The sequence below is a fragment of the Acomys russatus genome, chromosome 22, assembly GCF_903995435.1.
Source record: "Acomys russatus chromosome 22, mAcoRus1.1, whole genome shotgun sequence".
Taxonomy (NCBI): domain Eukaryota; kingdom Metazoa; phylum Chordata; class Mammalia; order Rodentia; family Muridae; genus Acomys; species Acomys russatus.
In genome coordinates this window covers 29,705,585-29,726,547 of record NC_067158.1, presented here as the reverse complement: position 1 = coordinate 29,726,547, position 20,963 = coordinate 29,705,585, and the positions used below count along the sequence as shown (strand labels likewise).

Sequence of the window (20,963 nt, the reverse complement as noted above, 5' to 3'; positions counted from 1 at the left end):
GCTGCATCCAGGTAGAAATCAGCAACATGTAATTATCTGTGCTGGAGTCCATATTCATCACGGAGACAAAGGAGCACAAAGCCAGTGAGGAGGGTGGACTTGCCAAGACACACTATCCACCGCTGTCACTATGGAAGTGAATTGAATACAACACTGGTCTTTTATACCTCTCTTTACTCAGCTGTCAAAGTGTTTGCTTCAATATATATAATATGTGCATGTGAGCAGGAAGATGGCTCTGTCCTTAAGAGTGCCTGCTGCTCTCACAGGGGATTGAAATTCCGTTCCCAACACCCATGTTCAGTGCTCACAACTGCCTATTACTCAACTCTAGGAACTGACACTCTTTTTCTGGCTGCCACAGGCACATGTATTCCTGTGTAATACCCACACACATACACATAATTAAAAAAAAAAAAAAGATAGGGCTAGAGATATGGCTCAGTGGTTAGTAACACTGGCTGCTCTTCCTGAGGACCAAAGTTCAAATCTCAGCAACCACATGGCAGTTCACAAGCATCTATATGTAACTCCAGTTCCAGGGAATCTGATGCCCTCTTCTGGTCCCAAAGGCCACTGCATGTAGGGAGTGCTCAGACACACGTAGGAAAAAACACTCATACACATAAAATAATAAAATACACTTTAAAAAAGAAAATATATAGGTGTTGAAGAGATGGCTCTGTGGTTAAGATCACTGGCTGCTCTTCCAAATGACTTGAGTTTGATTTCCAGTACCTACATTGGGCAGCTCACAGGCAGACCTGACCCTTTTCCTGGTCTCAACGAGTACTGCATTCACTGCACATACCAAACACACACACACACACACACACACACACACACACACACACGAAAATAAAATCTTTAAGAAATTTTGTGTATGTGTGGGGAGAGGGGCGGCTGCAGGAGATGACTCAGTTGTTAAGAGCACTTGCTACTCTTCCAGAAGTCCTGGCTTCAATATCCAGAAGCCATATGGAAGCTCACAACAGTCTGTAACCCCAGTTCGAGGGCATCTGATGCCCTCTTATGATCTTCTTGGATACCACACACACATTTAATACACATGCACACAAACACTCAAACACATAACCATGAATCTTTTAAGTAATAGTAAAAAGAAGGCATGTAGACAGTCCTCGGTTTGACACCCTCCCACACCCCAATGCCAAAAATGTTTTAAAAAATCATCTTAATAATATATAGTAACATGTACTATCTATATCTTAAAATACAAAACAACAACAACAACAAAAACCGTGTTCCTGGATATCTATTTTGGCAAAGATAGCCAGGCTAGTGAAAATATTGAAGGAAACCATTTAGGACCAGGTTAACTCAAGTTTTAGCTTTGAAAGTGAAATGCTGACCAGACAATAAAGGAGCTTTACAAAGGTGTTGATAAAGGGCATAGGCCTGCAAAGTTGCTATTCATCCAGACAGTAGCTCGCTCTAGTGACTACCCTGGAGGAAGAGTTTAAGTGGAGAGTGAGGGGCAAGGCTCTGGGAGAGCTGTCTGCTGCCATATAAATGGCCCTCTGCTGTCCACCGTTTGTGTTCTGATTCCTGCATCAGCCTTGGCCTGCATATTGTAGTCCAGTCATAGAGGCAAAGGCAGCATGACCCTCAGCAGTCCCCACTCCTGTGTTCTAACCTGTTTCTCACCTGAGTTCACAATGTGCTCAATAATGAAGAGGCCCCAGCATGAAACATCCACACATCTTCATCTCTTGCGGGTTGACAGAGCCCATCTGCCCCCAAAGCCTTCTTAAGTGGCATCATAGAAAATTAGCAGTATCCAGTTTACTGATTCCCCGGAATATGTCATGAGGTAGACTCGAGAGATAGCTCCGTGGTTAAGAGCACTGGTTGCTCCCAGCACTTGGGAGGCAGAGGCAGGAATGTCTCTGAGTTTGAAGTCATTCTGGTCTATAGAGTGAATTCCAGGAAAGCCAGGGCTCTATACACACACACACACACACACACACACACACACACACACACACACACACACACACACACACAAACACACACACACTGGCTACTCATCCAGAGAACAAAAGTTTAACTCCCAACATTTTGGCAGCTCACAACCATTTCCAGTTCTGGAAGATCCCAAACATTCTTCTGCCTTCACAGAAACCAGACATGCTATGTGGTGCAGACTGACATGCAGGCAAAGAACCCATGCACATCCAGTAAACATGTACAAGTCATAAGGCATCAAGCTAAGACCATTGTTTGTCAAAATAGGTCTTTGTCAGGTTGGGGGGACACGTGGGCATCAGACCCCACAGATTAAGCCTGAGCATGGGCAGCAGGTGGCAGCACTGGACAGTGACTTGGGGACAGGAGCCTTTATAGGAAGGCTGCTCCAGTTTCTAAAGCCCCTGCAAAGTTGGACATGTGTTAAGATTCTGAGTCAGGTAGGCAACTGCCATACCTGGGACAACTTCTGTGCAAGGACCATGGAATGATGTGTTGTCGCGCCAGGGGTATCTGGGGGTATTTGCATTGCCAGCCCTTCTCCACTGGCTGCACTGACCAGCACCCACCATGATACCGATGGCCAGAAGTGACATCCAGCAGCCTTGCTTCTTCCCCACTGTGGAGTTCCAACCTCCCCTGGGCCCTGGGATAGCTGTTCCCCCTTTAAGTCCACTGGAGCATAGCATAGTTTAGTTTTATCACATTTGACAGACTACCTTGAAGACATCACAGTGAACTAGACGGCTGAAAGAATGAGACTGCATACCATCATAACGAGCATGTGGGCATTTTTATGGGAATCCTCGAGGGCTGCTTTGGGTAAGCCCATCAGATGTGGATAACGGGGTACACTTCTCCTCCCTAGGTATTGGAATGGAGGGTGTCTCAGGCTGACCTCAGCAGTCATAGGGTTTTTGTCCTTCAGTAGGTGTGTAGTCTGGGACAATTGCCACTTTCCTCTATGCTTCCCAGATTAGGATTCTCCCAGCTCCTATGTAGTTGCTTACAAGAATAATTAAAGTAGTCATCAAATTTAAGTATAGCATGAGGTACTACCCTAAAAGGACCAGTTGAGGGAGGGGAGGTCCAAGGGTTACTGGTAAGGGAACAAGCCAGGACACAGAGCCACTCAAATCATCCCTATTCAATGGCATGTCCCCAACAAACAAGTGGACACCTTACTAAGTCACTAAGTCCCTGCCTTGTTTCTTCCCTCAGGCCACACATCTTATCCTTGCAAACTTGTCCTGTCCCCACCTTGCTTTCAAGGATGAGTGAATGACACTGGCCAAAGGGTAATTCTTTTTTTTTTTTTTTTTTTTAAGTTTTTCGAGACAGGGTTTCTCTGTGTAGCTTTGGCTATCCTGGACTCACTTTATAGACCAGGCTGGCCTCAAACTCATAGCAATCCACCGGCCTCTGCCTCCTGAGTGCTGGGATTAAAAGCGTGTGTCACCACCACCTAGTTTGCTGAAGGCTTAAGGGATTTGTGGGCAAAATGCCAACTCTCAGTAGGAGGTGGCACAGGGCTCCACTGGCACAGCCACCAGGATGTACTGGGCCAACACTGGAGCAGGAGCTGCCGAAGAGATTAGATGCAGGCTTTCTTGTGCTTACAACCACCCTTCACAGGCCACACTTCTCAGTGTCGTCCTGATAACCTGGCTGCATAGGCTAACCTAACCTGTCACAGAGACGCCTCCTCTACAGACTGTCACCCCTAACTAAACAAGGATCATCACAGGTAAAATCCCAGTCACCACCGCAGTTCCATCAGGTAACGTCTGGCTGAAGGCAAACAGGTGGACATGCCTAACTAACACCCCCCACCTCATCAAATGGGGAAATCCATCTGCGTTTGTCATTACAAAATGTTCTAGAGTTTCCAACAGTATTTCCTTAAAGTATAAGAATTTGTTACCACAGATACAGAATTCGACAAGAATAAATTTTATTTTTTTCATAAAAGTCTTTAACAAAAATATATTTATTCCTTAACTTAAAAACACAGTTTCAGAAAGCAAAAAATTCAGGTCATTATAATCATTACACATTTTACAAACAGTAGAGGGAAGTGGTCAGGAGAGTGTGACGCAAGAGTGCTCACTTCAGGAGCTTGACTCTGTCCTTCAGCACCTTAAAGGTGGGGTTCTTGCTGATCTTCTTGTTGAAAATGGCCAGGAGCTCCTCCTCCGACATGTGATTGTTACTTGTCACTGCGTGATACTGAGCTATAACCTTTACAAAGAGAAACAGATGTCAGGTGAGGAGGCCATGTTGTAGATGTACCAGATCTATCTGTCGAGGCTTCCTTAGGGATAAAATACATGGAAAAGACCCAGATGTGGGCCAACCCAGATGCTGGTCACATGCTCTGCTTGTGAAGACACGTAGTTGCCCAGGTGTGTACATAGCTGCACGTCACACAGAGTTACAGCATCAAAAAGAGAGAGGGCTGGCAAGATGACTCACTTGGTGAAGGGACTTGCAAGCTTGATGACTTACGATCAATCCCTAGAGTCCACATGGTGGAAGGAGAGAACCAACTCCTAAAGCTGTTCTCTGACTTCCATGTGTATATGCACATGCACACATATGCAAGTGTGTGCACACATACACACAAGTAAATAAACACAAAACTTTTTTGGAAAAAGCATCAGCAGGGCAGCTGGAGAGATGGCTCAGTGGTTAAAAGCACTGTTCTTCCAGAGGTCCTGAGTTCAATTCCCAGCAACTGCCTGGTGGCTCACAGCCCTCTATAATGTGACCTGATGCCTTCTTCTGGATTGCAGGTATATTTGCAGGCAGAGCGTTGTATACATAATAATAAATCTTAAGGAAAAAAAGAAAAAGAAAAAAGAAAAAACAACCACCAGCAACTATTTACATCAGCAAAGCAAAGTGCCTGGGAAGATCACTTCTTCTCATTTCCAATATAGTCAACTGTAGCCAACAGTCTGTAGACAGCTCCAGAGCTGGAAAGCCACCCTGGGTTGACAAGTGGGACTTGTTCTAGTTGCACACCCCTAAAGGCCATGTGAGCAGCTCTGGAACATGTCTGTCTGACCCAGTGTCTCGGGTTAAACAACACATACATATATAAAAGCAACCCCCCCCCCCCAGCTGTTCCACGCCTGATTTATTGCAGGACGTACCTTTTTCTTTAACTTCTTGATTGATATCTCATTGTCTGGAGCCTGTTTCAGAACAGCTTTAATGGTCCCCTTCCAGTTGAATTTACCTACAATGCAAAGAATGATGCATACAGCCTTTTGTTTTGTCTTGTCACCCCAAAGCCAAAGGAAAATGTCTGTACAGTTGTCTGCTTCCTGGAAAGTGACATGACTCTCCCATGAACAAGATGCCAAGGCCTTCACTAACCCAGTAATAGGGGCTTCCATGCACCAAAGATCCTTAAAGGCACGGTGCTCAGTGAAGGGATATGGGCCTCACAAGCATCATGGTTGACACAGCCTCAAAGGAGAAAAGACCAACAGACACACAGAGCTGGGCATCCACAGAGATTGTGGGGGCACAAAAGATGCACCTGAGCAGCTCAGCCTGCTCCTGCTTTTCCTGCTAGGCCCAATTCTAACTGAAGGCTCCACAATCCTAAGACAACGTGGAAGGTGGTGAGACACCGACTGGTAGTGTCTCAGGCCTGCCAAGGGCAAGCTCTTCTGCTCAAGTCTAGACTTGAAGCTGAGCAAGCCAGTGACCTGGAAGGCCAACAGGTACAAGCCAGGGCAGCCCGCACCTGCAGATTCAGCAAAGGAGCAAAGAGGGATGTCTGACCAGCAACCAACACTGACAGCACAACCATTAACTCCAGGCTAGTGCCACAGCCTGGGTTCAACCAGTGAACATTATTGGCAGGGGTCAAGTTGGGATTAGAATCCTGCTTTCCTAGGGCTGTGGCAGGGAGTATCAAAGATAAACAAGAAATCTGAGCTTTCTTCCATGCTGGGGGTAATGAGTAAGAAGCTGCCTGGCTGAGGTGACAGCAGAGTCCACAAAGGGGACACCCTCCCCCACCCCCACACTCCAGCAGCAACAAACAGGGAACTTGGACTTCCTTCATGTCTACCTGGCAGCAAGAACACCCACCACCTTAAGGTCTGGAGAGAAAGCCAGGTAAGCAAAAAGCAGGTTGTGGGGCACAGGCCTGTAATCTTACCTACTGGGAATCTAGGCAGGAGGATCACAAATTCAAGGCCAGCAAGCCCGGTGTACAGAGTAAAGTCAACGCCAACCCAGACAACCTTAGTGATACTTTTGCCACAAAATAGTAAAAGAGGCTGTGGACAAAGCTCGGTGATGGATTATTCGCTTAGCACAGGCAAGGCTCCTTTCAATCCTTACTGGGGGGTGGGGAGCGAAGTAGCTATATGTGATGGCACACACTTTTAATCCTGCATTCAGAAGGCAGAGGTAGGTGGGTCTCCAAATTCAAGGCTAGCCTAGTCTACAGAGTCCTAGACAGCCAGGGATACACAGAGAAACTCTTGAAAATTAAAAAATGTATGTATGGACTGGAGAGATGGCTCAGTGGTTAAGAGCACTGTCTATTCTTCCAGAGGTCCTGAGTTCAATTCACAGCAATCACATGGTGGCTCATGACCATCTGGAGTGGGATTTGATGGCCTCTTCTTTCACACACGCAAATAGAACACTCATAGAAATAAATATTTTTTAAATGTTTTAAAAATTTTATGTATAACATACACAGAGAGAGAGAGAGAGAGAGAGAGAGAGGGAGAGAGAGAGGGAGGGGGAGAGAGAGAGAGGGAGGGGGAGAGAGAGAGAGAGAGAGAGAGAGAGAGAGAGAGAGAGAGAGAGAGAGAGAGAGAGAGAGAGGAGTCTCAAATCACAACGAGAAAACAAAAACCCCAAATCCAACCAGAAAAGGGACAAAGGGCCAAGAAAACAACTTAATCTGTAGAACCCTTTGGTCTACAGAGTCGGAGAGAGGCTTCAGGAGATCTGACTAAGCTTGGCCAGTCACTGAGCCTTCACCCATGGCCATAACTGCCATCTTGGCTTATTTCTGCTGGCAGGACAGGGTGGGAGTCCACAGAGTCCGGGTCTGCCACTTCACAAGAGAACTTGCAGCTTCTTGACATAGGAGCCGTGTGAGAGGCGGTATTTAAGAAGAGCCTCCTGCCCCAAGGTCTTGGAGTCTGACAGTACGTATGCCTTACGGGGTTGGGAGGTGGCCATGGGGCTTCATGCAAGGAGATTCTAGGAACAGACCCAGAGACAGAAAGGGGACAGTGCCACTTAAGAAGCATAGAAACCTTGACAATGTGTAACACCAGTAGGTATTCGAATCATTGCAGATATGACCTCTATGAGGCTGTGGGACTTGGGTCTCTTCTCTTTCTTCCTGGCCTCTGAATAGCAGGGCCTTACCACAGGCCCAAGATCAACAGGGCCCAATGACCATGAGCCAAAATCAGTTTATAGTTTGATCCTCTTAGTAGTGAAATGCTAGCTAACATCTCTATGTACTTTCAATCCAGAGCCCCTCCCGCTTTTCCTTAAGAGAATAAAGGCATTGTGGCACCAACTCACAGGCCTTGAGCACTGGATTAACTTTAAAATTCTTAGCTGTGTCTCTGATGGGCATGACTCTGCAAGGAAGTACCTGGCCCATCTCTGGCAAGGAGTATCTCTTCCCTACCCATTTGGAGTAAACACAGGCAGTGGTACCTTTGGATGGAGCCTCACGGTCCTCGGGCTCTCCCTCCTCAGGCTGTCCTGACACCTTCATCTTTTTCTTCTTGGAATCGGACTCAACTGTTAGAGAAGCAAGAAGGTTTAGGGGCTACCACTCACAGAAGCCAGGCTTCGTCAGCACACCAGCTCCCTCCCACACCTCACTGAAGGAGCTGGTATCGTGCTTGCTGACGATGAGCAGCAGAAAGCTAAGAGGTGAGGTCAGCTGGACCCCCCACTCCCCCCCCCCCCCCCCCCCCCCCCCGAGCTTCTGCGCTTCTCCCTGTTTGGTCCATCATGTGAGGCCTAACACATTTCCCTGTACCTGAAATGCACAGCCCCAATAAGAACCCAATGCTCAGGCTGGGCACACACCTTCCAAGTGCTTCTGGCGCTTCCGTTTTCCTGCTGCCGTCTTGGTCTGCCCCTCATCAACATCCTCCCCGGGGCCCCCGTTTTGGTCTGCTCCGTCTTCTGAGGCAGGCCCATCCCGGGCTCTCTTCCTCTGCGGCGGCGGGCCGTCGGCCTCGGTGGTCTCCTCCCCGGCAGCCTCATGTCCAGCCTCCCGGCCCTTTCTGCGCTTCTTTGGCTTCTGGCCCTTCAGGTTTTCCTGGTGGTTTTCTAATTTCAGCTCTTTCTTCTCTTTCTTCCTGCTCTTCTGCCGCTCTTCCTTCCTTTCTCTTTTATTCTTCTTTGCCTCTGTTTGCTCCTCTGTGGTGCCATTTGTTTTTGCAGACGGAACCTTAGAGGGGATTTCTACATGCGGCTTGGCCATATTGCTGGGTGGCTGCTGATCTTGCTCCTTATGAAGTAAACAAGAATCATCTAAGCACTTGGTCTGGCCACACCTATTGTCTACACTACACTGGTTATGATCGTGATACCTCACAGCTAAAGTTTAGCATTACACATGCAAAACACCACCAGCAACAACGAAAACACCCCCAAGCTCATACCCCATTTTAGAACCTGTTTTCATGGTATTAAAGGGTGAAATGAAGCTGGCTCCTAGTCATCCTTAATCTGGATGAGGAAAGAGCAGCCAGGTGTGGGTAAGCCAGGAAGCTGCGGGTCTGCAGAGCTGGGCTCAAGGTCCAGTTCCACTGCAGGCAGGTACTTGGGAGCTAGCGCTTCCTCTGTAGGACAAGGCATGTGCAACCTCCATGCACAGCTGACATATGGCAACATGAGAAAGTATGCCCTCTGGGTAGGACAGTGGACACGGTGCAGATGATGTAGATGACTGAGTGCAGACAAAGGGACTGTCACATGGTCCTTCTCCAGATGAGATGGCCGCCCTCAAACAGTGACGGACAGCTGCCAGTGTCTGGATAGGATGGCCACCCTCAGAACAGTGATGGACAGCTGCCAGTGTAAAGAATGGGCAGGAGAATCTGATAGGTTGAGTGCCTCCCTCAGGGCAGGCGCAGCAGGATGGCTCCCGATGAGAAGGGTCCAGAAGTGGCAGAACCTCCATGATGGAAGGCCTGTGAGGGTTACATCATCAGGGATGCTGCCCCTGGTGAGTTGAGACCAAACCCATCCCAAACCTTGTTAGCTTCCTGACAGCCATGTTACCACTTCCCAAAATGCTGCCATCACATTACCTGTGTCCGGCAGAAGCTGAACAAATGTGACCACCTGATCTTAGACTTTCCACCCTCGAAGGCATGAGCCACCCAAGCCTTTTAGAAAGTACTCAGCCTGAGATTGTTGTAGCCACAGAAAATGGGAGGGGGGGAGGGGGCCCCCACAGCATACACTGTGCTGAAGCTTTCTTTCTGCCTACTTCTGTACTTAGTGACATGGGCCCCAGGCCCCATGCAGACAGTTCCCCTCTCTGCTATGTTCTTACTGTACTGATTTCTCAACATGTCAGAACAGGGTACTGAACTGCCTGTGAGTCATGGGCCTCTGCAGAGGGAGCAATGAGGCAGCCCAGGTCCTGGGAAGCCTGGGTTGAGGCATCCACAAGCTTGACAGCAAGTTCCACTCCTTGGTTTCCAGAAGACATGGAACAAGTGTTCCTCTCTGCAATGTCAAATGAATACAAAGCAGCCTTCACTTGGCACACTCACTCAGCCCTTACCGCTCAGTACCCAGAGAGCAGCACTGAGGAGCAGGCAAACTGCTGAGGATTTCTGAGAAGCTGACAAGGCTCCCGGGGAAGAGGTGCAAATCCAGAAACAGGCCAAGGACGCTAAGTGGGAGGCACCCTTCACCCTTTTCCTATGACTAGCTTTTTCTGGTAGTTATTACCACTACTAGCCAGTTCCCATTGCTGTGATGAATACACGAGGTGACTAGATTAGAGAACACTGATCTCGGCTGATGCTTCTGAAGGTTCCCATGCTTTGGGTCTCAGGCAAGGGTGTGGCAGAGTAAACACTCATGTCATGAATCAGAAACAAAGAGAACAAACAAGGAAGGGGCTGAGGTCTCAATGCCCCCTCAAGGGAACATCCTCTGACCAGGCCTCACTTGTTAGTAGCTCCACACTTCCCAAAGGTGCCAGAAGCTGATGATGAGCCTTCAATACATGGGCCCTTGAGAACATTTAATACTTAAGAGTAACACATGACCACTGAGAGCCAGCCTTTAACTTCCCTTCTAGGCACAGACACAGTCTCTAACTGGTGTCCAGCTGGCTCATGGCTGCAGGATGGATCAGTTCTTCCCACCTCCATCCCACTCCTCCCCTGCTCCCAAGTGGTGCCTCGCCTGACTCGTGCCCTGTGGAGCAGCGCAACCCCTTTCCTCTCTGTCCACTGCCATTTGTTCGTCATAGCAGTAAGACCTGGCACGTATGTAACCCCTTATCCGCTCCTGTCTGTTCCCACCACACTCAGCTGCATCACCTGATGATGGCTACAGCTATGGTGCCCCTGCTGACTGACATGGGGAGAAGCTGTACATCAGAAATAGAAAAGCACCTCGCCCCTCCATGCCTGTAGTTACAGGATGACATGCCCAAGCCAAAGGCCAGTTTGCTCTGTAGATGTGCCTGGGCAGAGGCACCGGGGCTGCTACTATACACTTTTTATTTATTCTTTACTGACTGCTCATTTTCCTCTAGTTTTAATGAGTTCATAAATTCAAAAGAACTATACAAAAATCAAAATCCTGAAGTTGAACTAAGCAATTTCAAATCTTTGAATTTTTGTGAAAATAAGAGAAATCTCCTCTTAAAATTATATTTAACAGTCACGTCAATTAAATGATAAATGGTTTTAAGAGTTCAACAGTCCAATCTGTGTATTGTGGAGAGACAAGTACAAGATATACCTGATCTCACTTTGGGTTTCTTTTTTGTGTGTGCAAGTATATAGGTACACTTGCTCGTGTGTACATGTGTGGAAGCCAGAAGTCAACATCAGGAGTCTTTTCAGTTGCTTTCCACCTTATTTTTTGAGACAGGGTCTCTCACAGAACCTAGGGCTTTCACTCAAGCCAGACAGGTTGGCTCACAAGCCCCCAGGATCCACTTGTCTCGGCCTCCTCACAGCTGCAGTTACAGAAAGCGCAGCCATGCCAAGCTTGTATGTGAGCACTGGGGATCCAAACTCAGGTTCCCATGCTTATGCAGCAAGCGCTTCATATTAGCAGTAAGTTCTAGAATGTTGACTAGGTTCAGACCAGCCAGAACATCCTTCTGTCCTCACAGGGATGAACAAAGTTCCCAACAGGACGTTAAGTGGATAGTTGTACATTAACAACAGAGCCAACAATTCGAGTAAAGACTAGCAAGCCGGGTCCTGCTCCCGGTCTACCCCAGGGGGCAGATTCAGGCCGACTGAGCACCACTAAATCCACACATCGCTACAATACGCAGGGGGTCTGGGGACCCTCACTATTGGCTGGGAGACCACTAAGCTACGATGCCCCAAGCCTGTTTAAACATTCTTCATAACACCAAGCCACTCCTGAGATACTTAAGGTCTGCAATAAGTAAGGAATAATACCAAGTGTATAGTAGATGTTTTAGCCTAGGAGGCGGAGGCTCAGAGACAAGCTAATGTGGCCATGATCAAACACACACAAGGTACAACAGGGAGCAGAAGGAGGCCAGCCAGGCATCAAATCCTAGACCACTCTCATGCACTCAGCCTGACTGCTGTGCCAATCATGCTACAAAAACTGGTTCTATTGCCACGGATGTCAGATGAGTGACCGAGTCTGCACACCGGGTGCTCCCAGCTCATTCCTGCCCATTAAGGAGAGAGCACAGAGGTTCTCTGATAATGCCTTTGACCTTCATACACGACCCCCACTTTGTTATTCCCAGTTGACTGTCACGCTGCAATCGCAAAGTGGAGTGGACTCACACTGCTGGATGCTTCAGAGAAGATGTTCCACACCTGCTCCAGAACAGAGTCGCTGTGCACTTTCAGGCTGTTCTTCATCCAGTTCTGCAGACACAAGAGAAAGAGCCACTGTTCCCTCTGATAGGTCACTGATGGACCACCCCTGATTTGGGACTTAACCCTGATTTGTCATTTAAATCCATACCTGAAACTTTGCCTTTTTTCTGGGAACATTGTCAAAAGCACTAATTTGCTGTAAAAGTTCTCGCACCTTGGGGCTGATGTTGGGTTTCTTTATTAATTCATTAATTTTCTATTAAAAGAAGAAGAAAAATAAATGACATAATTACATTCTAAGCCAAGATTCTATATTCACAGCTGTGTGTAATGAGAAATAGTCTCCTATTCAACACAGCACTGAAGTCCTGGCCAAAGCAGTTAAGCAAGAAAAAGAAGCCAAAGTCTCCTTAACAGAAGGGACAAAATCAGGCCACAGGTGTACAAGCAGGCTTTGAGGGAACATGACCTCACAGGTGGAAAGCTCCATAGAGTGCTGACAGAACTAACAACTGATTAAGGGGCAGAATGCACAATCAACTCTTAAAAAGCAAGGCACAACATGAACATTAGGAGCATCCCATTTGCAAAACAACAGAAGGAACCATAACCCAAGAGGTGAAAGAGCTGTGCACTAAACACTGCCACAAGAATGAGAGGACATTAATCCCATGGACTGAGGCAACACCACGATGTCAACCTCACAGCCCTGGCAAAGCCCAGCAGTAGGAGTGGTCTAGTGCGCATGGACCCCTAAGGGACTCCAAACAAGGAAACAATCTTGAAAAATAATAGTTTCTTTTATTTCAAAACTTACTACAAAGCTACAATGATCCAGAGTGTGGTAATGTCACAAAAATCACTGGGAAAGAACAAAAAATGGAGGAATAAGGCCCGAGAATATGGCCAAAGGCTTTTTGACCAGGATATCAACAGTCCATAGAAGAATGGACCCCCTGTTCAAGAAATAATGCTAGGAATAGTGGATCCTCACACAAAACTGGACCCCAACTGTATGTTACCCCAAAAATACTTCAAAATTAATCAACTATCTAAATTTAAAAAGTTAAACTATAAAAGCTCAGGGGGAACAAAACTTTAAGATATCTAATCTGGGAATGGTTTCTTACATACCAGTCAGACAACATTAAGGTTTGGCGAGATGGCTCAGCGGGGAGGTGAGAGTACTGTACCCTAGCCCAGCTGTCTCACCAGCGCCACACATATCTTAAAGATAACGGTTTCTATAGCTTCTCAAGTCCTTCCTGAGGGCCGTGCCAGGAATGTGCACCTTCAGAGAGACAACACCCCAAATTCACACCCACACTCTGCCATTCAGTTGGGAACTAATCTGATTTTCAGGAAAATGCAGTCTCCACAAGGGTGGCATCTGTCCGCTCAGCTCACCTTCTTTCAAACCAGAGCTCACTGCTGTTGTACAGATCTTCACTAGAAAATTCCTTACATTTGTGAAAATGTCTACTTTGTTGAGATGTGACAGACTGAGCCAGCTTTAGCTATAAGACCTCTACCACTGGGACCTATACACGCTTCGATTTTGTTTTATAGGCAAAATAGAGTTAGCAGGAACCCTCAATCTGTAAAAATCATGAGCCAAAGATAAATGTAGACAATTGTCTTTCTCAAGATATTCTGATACTTCTGCTCCATCCTAAGGTGTGCAAAGGTGACACACTTAACCACTGAAGCCCCAGAAGGAAAGTGGCATGGGAGGAACAGGATGAGAAAGACCCTTACCTGAATCCACGCCTGCTGTTTTGCGTCACCTTTGTGTGTCTTGGCTTCATAGTCTTTGCCCCCGTACTTCTGACCTTCACTGATGCACTTCACGTGGCTTTTGTAGTCATCGCCCCTGCAGAGGGACCCGTGGTTCAACACTGGGCTGACACCATACTAGTGCCTCTCAAAGACAGCCCACCGATTACTGTTTGTGACTCTCCACACCTGGCCACCGGGGCACACACCCTAACTCTTAACCTATTTTTTCCTGTTTCTTTGTTGCTTTCTTCAGGAAATGGGCTCTGACAAACCCGTAACAATGTACCCACCCCCTTACTCTGACTGCTTACTTCCTTGCACCGTATAACAGTGGGAGCAAATACCAACTAGGAAGCTGAAGGATCAAATTTTCTATAAAAGAAAAAAAATTTCTTGATGGTACTAGGAATTAAACCTATGGCCTCATGCATACCAGGTAAGAGCTCTGCCACTGAACCATATTCTCTTCAACTACAAGCCCCCCAAAATTGTGTGTGTGTGTGTGTGTGTGTGTGTGTGCGCGCGCACGCGCGCGTGCACGCACTTGAGCTAAGTCCCAGAGAATGCATATGGAGGTCCAAGGATAATTTGGGGGCATCAGTTCACTCTTCCACCTTGGGTCCTGGGGATGGAACTTGATGGTCACACTAGTATGGGCATATGCTTTAAACCCACTGAGCCACCTCACTGGTTCCAAATTCTCTAACCAACAGGATCCCGTCCCTCTGGTCATCTCTTTTAACAAGTACTTAAAATGAAATGGCACCTCCTGAAGAGCTACACCAAGTCCCGTCAACAGACCATAAGGTTCTGCCTTAGTCTCTATCCTCATTTCGCTCCTCTATTTTCCCAAGCTTTGGGGGTAAGGGCGTCTGTGCCTGGATCTTCACGAATTATCACAACTTACCAGAAATCTTTCCCACAGTCAATGCAGGAAAGACATTCACAGTTTCTGCAGACAGACACATGCTTTTCCACCTGTATTTTCTTCACTGATTCACCACATGCATTGCATGTAAAAAATACCATTTTTGGTTAAATGATTAAATATTCCCTGAGATAGGTTTGAACTCTTACCCTAAAAAACAAAACAAGATAATTATAAGAAGCTGAAACTCCTCCCAATAAATGAATTCCATAATAAAAGAGCAGGCTCCAAGCATATCAGTAATCTCTGAGAAATAACGTAACACCAGTGGCAGAAAAGCGGGCTGAGGTCTTAGCACAAGCCAGGAACTATGTTCAGATGAAAACCTATTGAGCCCTTGTAATGAGCTTTTTCAGGAAGAATGTCATTTGCCTTTACTATGAGGCACAGAGGCACAGAGAATGAGAACTTAGCCAGGACAGTATGAAAGGATTTAAACCTGACAAATGGGCAGCACTGATAAAACTTTCCCTAATGCCCTCATGCATGCCCCCCACCCCCCACATAAATGTACAAAATCAAAGTGGTAACCAGCATCACAGTGAAGGTGTGCTTTGCGGACTTACTGTGACTGCAAGAGTCACAAAGCAAGGGGACAGGCAGCGGAGCTTAGCAAGGAAAAGCCAAAGAACAATTCCAATGAAGAAAAACAAGCAAGCAAACAAACAACCCTATTCCTACATGCACAATGATGGAGTCACAAGTGTTAAGATAAAGACATCCCTTGGCCTTAGTGGACAAGGGCAAATAAATGTTTCAGTAGGGCTTATGCACAACAGGGAGGAAGAGAAGGAACCTATCACAGGAGCTTGCAAACCCGAGAGTGCCAGCCTCCCCAGGTGTGCCAGCCTCCCCAGGTGTACCAGCCTCCCCAGGTGTGCCAGCCTCCCCAGGTGCACCCAGCATGGAGGGGCATCTGCACACACATAGCCACTTCGCATTGCATGCGAGCACCTGTACTCTGCAAACAGATTCCTAAAGTGTTACAAATACCATGGTAACTTTCCATGCTAACATGGCCTTTTAATCACCAGACTCCAAGAGAGCAGTGCTGTTCTTATAAAATGGGCTTCATTCAGCCCAAATACTGAGAGCTGCTTAACCCAGCACCCTCCTCCTCCTCAGTATGAAGGATGAGGACCAAGGAAACACACAGAACTTGCTTCTCTGCTTCATGTAAGAACTCCTCAGCACCGATGAGCTGCACTTGGTTTACAGTGAATTCGAGCATAAATCACCATTTCTCCCTGACACATGCCAGTGAGGTCATGCCAAAGCAAGATCTGTATTCTTCCACAGGGCTCTGAATGGAAATGTCCATTCTGGTGTACAAAGGCCTCCTGGCCTGTGGGGACACTGCTGGGCAGTGTTAGATACAAAGCACAGGTCCCCGACACCAGTGTCCGTGCGAACAGAGCTCATTAGCAAGGGAAGGCGTGTGGGCAGCTACAGCCTGGCACCAAAGGGAGACTGAGGCAGACAGGACCAGTGTAGGCCATGCAAGTACTGCCATCTAGCCCAGTGTTATTTTTAAAGACACATGTCACACCTCAGGGAGCTGGGACCATGCTTAATGTTTACCACAGCCCGGCTTCCGACATGTTATCATTCTGCACAAAGCAGGTGGAGGTAAATAAACACCACGCAGCAAGGGCAGCAGTTCTGCCGCCCAAATGAGGAAAGGCGGGAACAAGAGCCAACTACTACCTAGTCTGGCCACTTTACACATTTATGTAAGAACAAGAGAAAAGTCACTGGTTAGATACCAAGAAATGGGCTGCCACCATAGCACGGCCAACAGTGCTATGATTAGTGGAAGGATCCATTGACACAACAGAAAGCATTTCCACAATGAAGATGATGAAGAAAACACCCTCAGCTTAGACGTGACTTAGAGCCTTTCACCCTGTTTCTGCTCAAGCAGAGGGGAGGGCAGGCTTCAGCAAACCTTGTACTCCATAGATCTGTTGTTGGGAAAGACCAGAATTAAAGCCCCCAAAGGTCATTGGAAATACGACACAGGAAGTGACAGATGTAGTATGGCAAAAATATGCACACAGCATCTATGAAAAACAGGCCCCCTGGTCATGGCACAGTGTGAACACCAACCCAGGAGAAGGTTGCAATCGGAAACATCAGTCTAGGGCCGTGCTCAACTGGCTTTCTATCTACTTATTGGATATGAAATGGGACGGTGTATCCACCTGCTTGGCTAATGAGATAAGATTTGTAAGGCGCTCATTCAGATCCAGGGAGGGACAATCCAGCCCCAGGGTCACCTTGGCTGGGCAGCACATCCAACCTGGGGAAAATACGTTTCATTTGTAAGTACATACTACAAACAACAGTAAGGCTCAGAATCACAAAAGCCAGCTCAACTGACGACCATCCATCAGGGTCCAAGTCTTAGTCCAGGCTTACCAGCATCACAAATGTGAAGGCCACAAACTACGAGACAGAATCTTGGGCTAAGTGAAGACAAGCAATGCCCTGTTAGGCTTCCATTGCCGTGATAAACACTACATACAACCAAGAGCGACATGGGAAGGCCGGAGGTCAACCTCAGGAGTCGCCTCGCCTCGCCCGCCTCCTCTTTTCTAGAGATTTATTTATTATGTCTGAAGTGCTTTGCCTCTATGTATGTATGTGCCTAGTACTCACAGAGGTCAGAAGGTGTTACTGGGTCTCTTGGATTCTGGGGGCTGGGAATTGAACTCGGGTCCTCTGGAAGACCAGCAAGTACTCTTTAATTGGTGATCCATGTCTCCACCCCCTCCCTTCTCTCTCACTGGGAGCTGGAGGGCTTGCTAATTAGACCAGGCTAGCTGGCTAGTGAGTGGCAGGGATCCATCAGCACCCCTTGCTTTTGAATGGACTCTGGACATGAGAATTCAGATCCGCATGCTTGTGTGGCAAGCACTTTACAGACCGGACTATCTCCCTATTCTTAGCACACTGACTATGGCTGCCCTAAAAACAGCACATGTTAAAGGCCAGGCCGGCAACTCCAGCATGAGACCCAAGTGAACAAACCACTGTTTTCTTTAAACTTCACGTTCTCCTCATCTATGAAATAAGGAGTCAGCTCATCAAAACTAGACACAAGCACCTTCCAGGAGAATTCCCAGAAAAATCACAGGTGCAGTGCAAGAGAGGAAAAGACAAGCCCACATCCCCACCCTCTTGGGGCCTGGGAAAAGACCATGAGCCGGGGACCTGTTTCCATTGAAGCTCAAAGAATCCAAGCCATGCATTCGGAGCCTCCCCACCACAGCCTCACCTGAATACCTAAATGTGTTAGGCACTATGGTAGACACTAGACGCCTGACACAATTTGAGCAGGCCCGGTGCCCTAGGCCCTCAATGGCCAGAAGCTAGGCTTGCAAGTACACATCTTACTCTCATCTCTCTTAACATTATCTCCTAAGAGGTAGGTGCTGCAGGAAAATGCTGGCATTTGCTGAGCAACTACTATGTGCCAACAACCCCTTTACCCCTGTGATCTTCACATACACACCAAGTTAGGTTTTCTAGTACCCCTTTTGGACAGGCGTAAAGCCGGGTACAAGAGTTAAGTAGCTTGCACCTAGTTGGAGATTTGGGGATTAGCACTCAGTTCTTAGGTCTTTAGTGTCTGAGCTCCAGGAGACCTCAGACCTCTCCTCAGGACCTAGTTCACGAGACTCAGAGAAAAGCTCCCCCCCTCCCCCCGCGCCCCCATCAGGCACAAGGTCTAAAGCCCCGTGTGGTGGGGACCAACCACGCCATCCTGGACGGCCCCCAGAGCCTCTCTAACTAAAGATCCGGACGGAATGTCTCTCGGAGCTCAGAACTCCAGGTTTTGCCCGCGAGCGGGTCAGCAAGGAAGGTGGCCAATGCCGCCATCGCCCGCCCTCCAGGCCCAGGACTCCAAGCTGCCCTTACCTCTCAGTCGACTCCACCAACGGTCTCAACCGGCCGCTGGGAGCACGTGGAGCTGTAGCCGCCCAGCGAGGAGCCGACACAGACTCGCCCAGCTTCCCCGCGTAGAACTCGCACCCGATCGGCGCGCTCCAATGCGCACGCGCAGCGTGGTCACACCCCCGGACGGAAGTGACGGTGCCGGAAGTCGCCGACGAGCTGTGGAGGGGCGTTGTCGGAATGGTTCCGAAGCGGTTGGAGTTCTGCAGTTGACGACAAGGGTCTTACGGGGACTAGTGAAAAGGAGGCGGCCGGGCGGCAGCGGTCACCGTGGGTAAGGCGGCCCGGAACGCTGGCCTCGCGCAGGCTGCAAGTCGGCGTTGCTGGGGTGCACGCGGGTCTGTTGACAGCTTAGTGTCGCCGGGCCCAGCTGAACACAAAGCTAGGCTCCGGGCGTAGGAGCCTTACCTCCCTGCCTTCACCCTTGCTTCGGTCTGCGTGGCTCTTGGTGACTACGTCTCCCCAAGATAGGAAAGGCGCCTATGACCCCAGGCCTCATAGCCACTTCCGGCCTCATTCACCCCGTGACCATCTGTGCCTTGGTGTCCCATCTGTAGAGTGCTATTACTTAAGCGTTACTCCTCGGGACCTTGAAGGACTAAATGAGTTGGTTCATGTCAGGTGCTGGGCGGGCATCCCAGCCCGGGCATCCCAGCCCGTAAGATAGCATCTGGAAAACGATTGTGGTCACTGTTGTTTAAATGAATGAATAAATGACAGTCAAACAGGCTATGAGCAATATTGTGAGAAACATCAACCCTGGGGTGGGCATTGGTCGGTAACAGTGGGGTGGTTCAGAATGGAGAGAGATTTACTTTCTCACAGTTTTGGAGGATGGGCGGTCATGAACGTGGTGTCATCTGGTTTGCTTTAGAGGGCCACCCACTGTGGTCACCCTGTTGCTGTATCCCCACACAAGCTTTCATTTCCCCCTGTGTTACTGCAGCACTGGTATTTCTGCTTGTATCCACGTCTCCTTAAGTAAGGTCATCAGATATATTGAACAGGACTCATCCTAATGGGCTCTTTTTTTTTTTTTTTTTTTTAAACCCAGTTGCCTTAGTTAAGGTCTGGTCCCTGCAGGTAATCAAATTCTGAAGTTCTAGAGAATGCAACAGAATGCATAAAGAGGCCATTTTGGTGGCATGCACTTGTAATGCCAGCATTGGGGAGGTGGAAATAGGTGGATCCCTGGAGCCTCTCATCTCAGAGACCCTGCCTTAAAAAATACCCAATGTGGTCAGCTGCCAAGGAGCAATGACACAGAACATGCACATACAGACAGAAAGAGAAAAAACGATGAGCACGTTAGTTAACTAAGGATTCCTCTAAAGCTTGATATAAACAGCCCCAGGGAAAACTTTCCACAGATCATTCCTCTGGTGTTGTTCACTGCTTGGCAGAATCACCTGACCAAACAAGGCCCTTTACTGTGGGAGCCTCCTAGGTTAAAATTCCATGAAGACTCCTCTTCCTTTAAGACACTCCTCTTCGTTCACAGCATCCAAGCTTGCTCTTCTCCTTCTCCTTGCTTTCCCTCCTTGGTATTTCTATTGTTTTATGTCTTTCGCACTGATCTTTCTGCTGTCATCTTCTTGGCTTAGATTTTAGTTTGCTGAACTAGAAGGAACCGGATGGTTCTCTAGTTCCACGGGGGGGGGGGGGGGGGGGGGGGGGTCACTCCCTTCTCAGCCTACACACTGAATAGCTGTGAAGTCCCAGACACCTGCAGGTGTCAGAGCTACAATGATGTGGGCCATGTCTTTGCCTCATTGAGACTGTTGCTTCTCTCAGCTAGATCACACACACCCCCAATAGTCTGCTCAGCTGTGAACTTATCAGTGGATCAGCCCACTGAGGAAATGCACACCCTCATGGTCCAGCCACCTCCCATGTGAACTCTGCTGCACTGAGGACTCAGAGTTAACTACCATCTTTGGGAAATAGTTCATAACCAAATTACAGTTTAGTGTGAGAGGGTCCCTGTAGGCTTTACAGTAGGGAGGGAAAAAAATGATCAGGGTGAGGTAGGAATGAAATTCCATCAGCCCAATTTTTGTAGCTGGTGCTAGGCCAGGCCAGGACTTCTAGAGTCTGACCCAGATCGTTTTGCTTTAAGCACAGCACCATTTTGGGGTGAAAAAAGGGTTTTCTGATAACATTTAACTCAGTCCCAAGTGCACAACAATTTAAAGACAAGTTTACATTGAGATTCTTTACAGAGT

The 20,963-nt window shown here is 48.0% G+C and overlaps 1 protein-coding gene across 1 annotated transcript; it reads right to left on the bottom strand.

The window, feature by feature from the left end:
• Nucleotides 1–3,938: 3,938 nt before the first annotated feature.
• Lyar (Ly1 antibody reactive) lies at nt 3,939–18,861 on the bottom strand. Its single transcript, XM_051164989.1, has 9 exons — nt 18,703–18,861; nt 14,758–14,928; nt 13,830–13,944; nt 12,220–12,327; nt 12,036–12,119; nt 8,086–8,512; nt 7,705–7,791; nt 5,148–5,233; nt 3,939–4,230 (listed from the first exon to the last, which is right to left on the bottom strand). The coding sequence occupies exons 2-9, from the start codon at nt 14,877–14,879 to the stop codon at nt 4,096–4,098; spliced, it is 1,164 nt and encodes a 387-aa protein (XP_051020946.1). The 5' UTR covers nt 14,880–14,928; nt 18,703–18,861; the 3' UTR covers nt 3,939–4,095.
• Nucleotides 18,862–20,963: the final 2,102 nt, after the last annotated feature.